Source organism: Aplysia californica, unplaced genomic scaffold, assembly GCF_000002075.1.
Source record: "Aplysia californica isolate F4 #8 unplaced genomic scaffold, AplCal3.0 scaffold00279, whole genome shotgun sequence".
Classification (NCBI taxonomy): Eukaryota; Metazoa; Mollusca; class Gastropoda; order Aplysiida; family Aplysiidae; genus Aplysia; species Aplysia californica.
Genome location: NW_004797549.1, coordinates 514,589 through 522,712, shown reverse-complemented (window position 1 = coordinate 522,712; position 8,124 = coordinate 514,589). Strand labels below are relative to the sequence as shown.

General features: G+C 38.5%; 1 protein-coding gene across 1 annotated transcript in view; it reads left to right on the top strand.

Moving 5' to 3' along the window:
* The window catches only part of LOC101863910, a gene marked incomplete in the record, with an annotated part of 280,465 nt that overhangs the window by 267,506 nt on the left and 4,835 nt on the right, over positions 1–8,124 (top strand). The window contains 9 exon segments of the mRNA XM_005101353.3: positions 444–582; positions 1,585–1,704; positions 2,225–2,371; positions 3,518–3,651; positions 4,039–4,261; positions 4,582–4,692; positions 5,262–5,372; positions 6,243–6,410; positions 6,982–7,160. Of these exon segments, the coding sequence (XP_005101410.2) occupies positions 444–582; positions 1,585–1,704; positions 2,225–2,371; positions 3,518–3,651; positions 4,039–4,261; positions 4,582–4,692; positions 5,262–5,372; positions 6,243–6,410; positions 6,982–7,160 (1,332 nt within the window).

Below are 8,124 nucleotides of genomic sequence, written 5' to 3'. Positions count from 1 at the left end.
AGGAAAATTTGTGTAAAGTGCATTTCTTAAGGACACAATGTCGGGCCCTGACAGAATTCAAACTCGTGACCGAGCGCTTGCAGGCCTAACAACCTAGATCACTGACATCACATAATATGACTTGATCCATCCTATTCAAAATCAAAATAATATAATGTTTTTACATCATAGCTATTATATTATTCTCACATATAGAACTATTTTGTTTTTAGTCAGGGATACCACTGTTCGGTCCTTTTTGTTTTCTTTTTCTCTTTGTTTATTTGTCCATTTAAAGTTTCCCATGCACTAAATGACCATTGCTATGTTTATGTGCTTCTATTTACTTAAAGAACTGATTAGTATTTCATAAATAGCATATATTTGGTATCTTTTCCTATCCCTCATAATTCTCGTTAGTAGCCATGTTCGTTCTTAATTAGAATGTTGTTTTTCCCTTCCAGACTATCGGTCCGGACCGCTGGCTCATGGGCACATTTGACCTTGAACCGGGTCACTGGGACATTGTGTTTCGCCCTCATGACGATCAACGATTCTCTCTGGATGATATGTACCTACTTGAAGGAACCTGTGATGAGATGAGTGAGTGTCTATGGATTAAAATTTTTATTGTCTCATTGAGCAAGTGGTTGGCGGGTGCTCTGGTGTGGCTTGCTCCTTCTTTCCTATCAAATATCTGTTGTCCTGATCTCGCCTTCTTTTTTACATTTGTTACTTTCTTGCAACACCTCATATCTTCAGCACTTATTTGATCTTATTGTGTTGCAAGTGCCGTAAAAGTTTTACTAAAACAAATTGTCCCAGTGTTGTGTTTTCTCCTAGAGTTATCATGATAAGTGTTTGCTAATCATGGAGGGGGTGAATGTATGACTGCAAGGGGAAAAAACGAGTGACTCGCAGATAGACAGGCAGAAAAGACAGATATATACATAGATAGAAAGATTGTATTGTGTCAATGTGATTGAATATACGTTTAGTTTTGTTTCATAAAAGCAGGATAATTTAAAGCACATTGTCAGTTTCAAAGATGAGAAAAGTTTATATTATCATAATGTAATTTTTACAGTATTGAAACTCTTTGTGAGAGATCGTGTAAAAAACTTTTTTTCTGTTAGAATTTATTGTAAAATGAAACTTTTTATTCTGATTCACTTCTAGTTTTCCCTTGTAATTGTAATTTAAAAGATTTCAATGTAATTTCAGCAGTATTGAAATGTTATTTTACTCTTTGGAATCTTGATTTGTTTTTGTTTTTTTGCTTTTCTTTGTTGTTGAAAAAGTTTTTCTCTCATTTTCTTAACAGTTTTGACAGACAATTATTCTCCCTGAGACATTTCTGTCCTTTGTTATGGCCAAAAGGAATAGATAATGTTCACTTCACAGAAATTTAAGTGGGTCGTTGGAGGGTGCCACTGAGGTCCTACTTCTTTACTTTCCCTCCGTGGTTTTTACCCGACAGTCTTACTTTTTCCCACCACTAAATGACCATTATTGTGTCGATATGCTTCATTTTACTCAAACAAACGAAACAGAAATTTAATGACAAATCATTTTCAAATTCTCTTTGATGATTTTGTTTGTCAGAGTGTTTGCCTGGGGAATTCATGTGCAACACGTTTGGGTCAAGGAACTGTCTTCCTGTGGCTGTGCGATGTAACATGGTGCTGGACTGTGATGATGGGCAAGATGAAGAAAACTGCAGTGGTAAGAGAGGAGGGGGTAAAAGCCCCAATCTGTATCTGTTTCTGTGGGTTCATAAATACTTCTGTGCTAAACACAGAGATCAATAATGTGTACTTTTTGTGGTCTTTTCTCTGGTTAAAAATTTGTTTTATTATCTTTTTTTTTTTTTTATTCCTTTTTTTTTCTTTCTGAATTTCCTTTTTCTTTTATTTCATTTCTCAAATGGCTCTTCTGTGATACAAAGTTGGTCTGCTTTTAAAAGATTTTATTACAAAACAGGACGTTCGATAATTTTTTAAAAGCATGAATTCTTCCAATAATTGAAGAAAATTTTGAATTATTTTAATTGATACTTTTTGATTGTCGAGTAGGCCTAAGCTTTAAAGGATATTATAATTAGATACAGACCTTTTTCTTATTAAGCTTCATTTCTTGATTGTCATGTTTTATTGCTACCTTGTTGTGTGTTCTTCGTTTTCTTAACTCCTGGACTTAAAAAGAAATATATGTTTTAAAAAGAGAAAATTTCCTCCCGGTTCAGCTTCTTTGTACACATGTGACTTCGAGAACGGCAACTTGTGTGGCCTTCAACAATCCACAACGGACAGTGTGGCTGGAGAATGGGTCATGGCCGACTCGTCCGATACTCCTAGGAATCTCGTGGATCACACTTTTGCCAACGACAGTGGTGAGTGGACACACTGACTTTGTCACTTGAGATCACCCGTCTTTTGCATCGTCCTGTGTAGTTTTTGTTATGTAGTAAACAAGAAGTCGACTTCTCAGTGCATGACTCCCGTCATATGTCACTTTTCAATATGGAACATGTGTCATAATGTGGTGGAATCAGGCGCTCGTCAATTTTTGGGCATGTTGAGTTATCATTTTAAAGCTTGTTCATTTGTCTTGCTTTCGATGAAAAAAAATGGTCATATATCATGAATAGAAGTCGAGATATTTGTGATTGAAGGAGATGAGGGTCGCCTGGTTTCAGAGGTAAAATTTGCAAGAAAATGACCGCTAAGCTTTGCAACTTCCAAAGCTTGAGAGTCATTAGAAACTGCAAATTTACATTTTTGTACCTTAAATCAACATTTTTCAGTAAAGTCCACACAGAACTGAGTTTTTAAATGAACCTTAAAGGAGTTTAGTCAAGAAATAAAATTCGATAAAAATTGCCAAATGGACAGAAAAATGCCAGTTTCTGTAATTTCATTATTTTGACGAGCGCCTGATCTCACCATGGTGCCTCATGACATATGGTGGAGTTTTACACTAAGCGTTCAGAATGTTCTCCTGGCTTTTTCCAGCCTGTTGTAATTTCTCCATTTCTGTCAGTAGGTTTTATACTTAGGAAAAGAACATGGCTTGGGGTCACTACTGTATCACATGAGATTAAAAGAGTTTATCTATATTTTGTGGATACTTACAGTTATGACGACTGATATTTTCACCAAGATTTGCTGTGGATTTGCAAGCATCCACTGATAGTATAGGAAGAGATAAAAATTGACTTAAATTTCAAGCCTGAGACTAAACGTTTTACAAAATTACGCCAAGACCTGTCTATCACATATTCAAAATGGTTCACAGTACTTGTGTGCATGGTGCCCTGGAAATGTGACGCACTTAATTTTTTTAAATTACTTTCTGTTAAGCAAAGAGACAATAGTGCTACTGAGTGAAGGCACTTCCATATTCTTTAACTTGGAGAGTCTAGATTAGATCTTTAAAAATCTTGGGAAAAGTTTTTTTCTCATTTTAAATCCGATTACCAATTTTTTTCTCATTTCAAATTCAATTACCTAATTTTTTCCCCCTTTTCGAATTCTAGGAACAATGTTGAAGATCCCAACTGCATACATGCTTCGGGAGGACAAAGTTCACATGTTTCAGGACGTCCTACTGGAAGACACTCCGTACTGCCTCAAACTTTTCTACGCCTCCACGTCTCCAGCTACTTTACAGGTATGGCTGAAGTTGTCTCTTTTCATTTTCATCTTCGTTTTTTATTTTTTTGTTTTTATTTTTTGCTTTGCATTGTTGGATGGTGCTACTGATATGTCCTATTTCTTGTCTTTCTGACTGTGGTTTTTACCTGTCGTTCTTCGTCTCCTATGCACTAAATAGCCATGTGATTTTTTGTTTGTATGCGGTTTTTATTCAGGCACCACTGTGGGTCCTTCTTGTTGCACCCTCTAATGTTTCTGCTGATCTGTTCTGTTTTTTACCTGCTGTAGTTGGTGGTTGGCGGTTGCACTTGTGTGGTTTGCTCCTTCCTTCCTATCATACAACTATCATCCTTATTTCCTTTCTTTGTTTATGAGTCCCTGACTGTTCTGATCTCTCCATCAGGTCAAGATGGAATGGGACAACAAGGCCAGACAAGTGTTGCGGTTCACTGACCGCCTGACCCCAACCTGGATCCCCGTCCAAGCAACCCTACCCACCTTAGGTCAAAGTACAAAGGTCAGACTGAGTTACTACGTCATCGGAGGAGAGCTTGGTTTTGAAATTGACGAGCAGGCAATTCTCATCGACGACATAACAATCTCACGTGGAGCATGCTCAGAATTTAGTAAGTGCTATTTTTCTTTGCTTCCTGATTGCCAGTTGTGCTGTCTCTTTGAAAACAGTAGCTGCTAGTGCTGGACAAATTATCATTCTCTTTCTCTTTTTAATATTATTGTCATATCGATCACCATTCTTGTCATTTTGTATCGTTATTGTTATCATCTCATTAATACTGTCATTTTCTTTATAATTATGATCACAATAACTTTTTCATTACCTTCTCATAATCATTATCATTTTGTTATATTATCTTTTTATTGTTACCACAATCTCATTTTCATTATTATCGTCTCATTTTCACGGTCATCTGCTCTTTTTTTCCAGCCTGTCCCCCTAACACTTTGAAGTGCGGTGGAGAGGCTTACTGCTTACCCATGGCCAAAGTCTGCGACAGAGTTGTACATTGTCTAGAGAGAACAGATGAGATCAACTGTGGTAAGACAAACAGGAATGCTAAGATAGAGTAATAGTAATAATAATAATAATGATAATAGTAGTAGTATTAGAAGATAACATTTGTATAGTGCAAATTCCCACTCAACAATAAGCTTATGTATTTTACAATCTATATTATTGTCTCAGAAGATACTAACATACTGACTAGATCTTTCGCTGTCTATGGAAGATGATAAGATAGTGTAAGATAAACTAAAATGAACATGGGTGACCTTCCATTTGAAAGGTCTTGGTGAGAGGGAGGGAGAGAGACAGAGACACAGAGAGAGAGAGAATATTTAGCCTTCGAGTATCTAGTATAATGCTGAAACAAATGCACACACACAGGCAGGCAGATATGACGTCTGTGCTCACAGACAAATTCGAAAGCTAAGTTGAATAATCTCTCCCTCAATCTTTTCTTCCTTTTGTAGCTATCTGTCTCTGTCTCTATCCGTCTCTCTTTCTCCTAATCTCCCTCCCTCTTTCTATATATCTTTGCTTTCTGGATGAAGTGCATTTGATAGCTTGCTATTTGCAGCTGAATTTTCAATCTCCCTTTGTTCCAGCGTGTGAAGCGGATGAGTACAAGTGTCCGACAGGATCGTGTATACCTCGGGAGAAAACGTGTGACCTCATACGGGACTGCCCAGATGGTAGCGACGAGGGAAGTGTTTGTGGTAAGGCAGATTTCTCACTGAATTATTTAGGTTTATTTGTTTTTGTCTTCATTTGTTTTACTTTGGTATTTGGGGGGGTTCATTGTAGAGAAGTCTGTGGTTTATGCCTAATGCTTAGGTTATATTGCTGTTTGAATTGAAAACCTTGTAGTTTATGTTGGGTTTTTTTTTTTAATTTGGGGAAAAGCTTTAATTAAGGTTATAACTTCCGGCTGAAAATTTTTTTTATCTAAAAATTGTTTACTGAATATTGAATACAGCAACATTGATATCAGGATGCAAGCTTTTCACTTATATCAATTAATCTTAAAGCAGATTGATTTTACTGTTGACCAATTTTTGTAAGTGCTAAGGGTTTTCTTTTTCAATCAAACAGCAGTATATTTCGCTTATGAGTCATAAACTGCAAGAAGTTTCAAGTTGACAGCAGCAGGGAGATAATGATATAATGTCGTTTTTTTTCTATCATCCATATCTCTTATCCTTTTTTTCTTTATATGTTACTCTTTAATAACACCTCTTACCTTCATCACTTGTATGAGTTCTTTGTGTTGCAAGGGCCGTAAAACTCTTACTGATACTAAAGCTAAAAATGGACATGTACTTCCTGCAACATCATCATCATCAGCGCCTTTCTCACTGTGTATAGGCCACAAAGGAATATTTTCCACCTTTTCCTATCCTGGGCCAGCCTCTTGATATTATTCCATGTCTTCCCACTTTTCTGTACATCATTCTCTGTGACTCTTCTCCAGGCTCTCTCATGTGGCCTTCCCCTTGATATCTTACCCTGTGGATTCGAGTCCAACACTTTCTTTCCTACGACAGATTAATATATCATTCTCCACTTATTTCTCCCCCCTCCCCCAGACCCGCAGCGCTCTATCAGCTGCGACTTTGAGAACAAGTTCCTGTGTGGCTACACGGTCAACACCACCAGCAATGGCTTCCACTGGGCACGACACAGTGGCCCAACACCAAGGAGTGGAACCGGGCCCAACGAGGATCACACGTTTGAGGGGATAGCTGGCCTCACCGGTAAGAGAACCTCCCTTGTGCGCTTAAGCCATTTGTCTCAAGGATTTAGGCACACACTTTTGAGGGAATGGCTGACCACAGCAGTAAGAGAGCCTCTTCTTTGTGTGTGTGTACTAGAGTTCGGGCGAACGGACGAATGGGTTTGTTACTCGCGGACACAGTCAGAGCGAGCGAGTAATGGATGGCCATGTGATCGGACTGCGAACCCCATGACATTTCTTTTTTTTTTTGGTACACTCTACAATTTTATTCAACTCAGCTAGTGGGAAAATGGATGAACTCTTGCAGACCAGATACTCGACCCATTGTTTCAAGCCTCTCCTGGTGCTGCATGAAGTGAGAGACTTGTCACATAGCACTGTGTCTTTTAATGTCAAGAATACAAAATTGTGTGTATGTATGTGTGCATATTGGCTGCTCATCGTAAGACGGTTAGACTTCACTTTTCAGAACGGTGTATGGCAGTCTTACACTGGGCAGTCAGTCGGTGTTTTGAGTATAATAATTTGTGTATGTGGGTGTATGTATGCATGTCTCTAAGAAATTAAAGTTTCTTTACTCTTTCTAACAGGTCACTACATTTTTGCGGATGGACTGAAAGAAGGAGATTACACATCCCTGGAATCTTTCCCGTTCCTCTCTGACGGCAAGGGTCTCGCATTTTTCTACCACGCGAGGCACTTCCTACGAAAATTTTGGATGACAGGCAGACTCTCGCTGATTGTGACGCAGTGGAGCACTGGCGAGCAGGTCAGTGATAGTTACACATGTGTGTTGTGTTGTTTGTGGCTGGAGAATCTGTGAATGAATGAATGAATGAATTAGAGAATAATAGAAGGACAGTGTGTGTGTGTGTGTGTGTGTGTGTGTGTGTGTGTGTGTGTGTGTGTGTGTGTGTGTGTGTGCTCGCGTATGTGTCTGTGTATGTATGAGTAATCATAATTTCAGCTTCACCACTGAAGACAACCCATTTGCTTGCAAATCTTTCTGTTTTTGATAGTAACAGGTTATCAAGCTTTCCACATGGTTTTTTCCTCTTTTAATTTTAATGAATACCTTTGCCTGAAATGTATTATAATTTTCGCTCTGGCAAGAACATCCATCCGATAAATCAACACTCAGGTGACGTTTTGCTTGTGTGCTTTTGAAAATAGTCGAATCGGTACAACTAGATACTTGTAATTACAGCGTGGCCTATATAATATACAGAAACAAAAGTTAAGAACAAAGCGAGCAACACGTCGGTATTGTCCGTAAAAATAGTCTGTGTTGTTAGAGACTTTCACGGGTGGAGGGATCACATTTTGAAACGCCTGTGTTCCGAACCAGTTTACCGACAAATCAGAAAGCTCGGGTTTTTACGGCCGGGTTTTTTTTTCCTTTGGTCTTAAGGCGTGGCTTAGCGTATGTAAGATAACAGACCTCCATCTTCAAACATTGTTTGGGCTTATAATATTAACAAGATTGGAGGCGGAAATCTCTTGCATTTACCTCTCTGGAGATCTAGTTCGCTGTTTCGCGATGGTAGACAAAATAAGAGAGACTGGTAGATTACGAAGACGAAATTTAAGTAGTGGTGGTGAAACCAGAGAAAGCAGTTTAGCCGTACCAGCGTGTGAGGGCTAGATGGTGGTGGTAGTCAGGTTGTAGGTTCCTAGTTTAGTTCCCTCTTTCTTCATCTCTCTCTCTCTCTCTCTCTCTCTCTCTCTCTCTC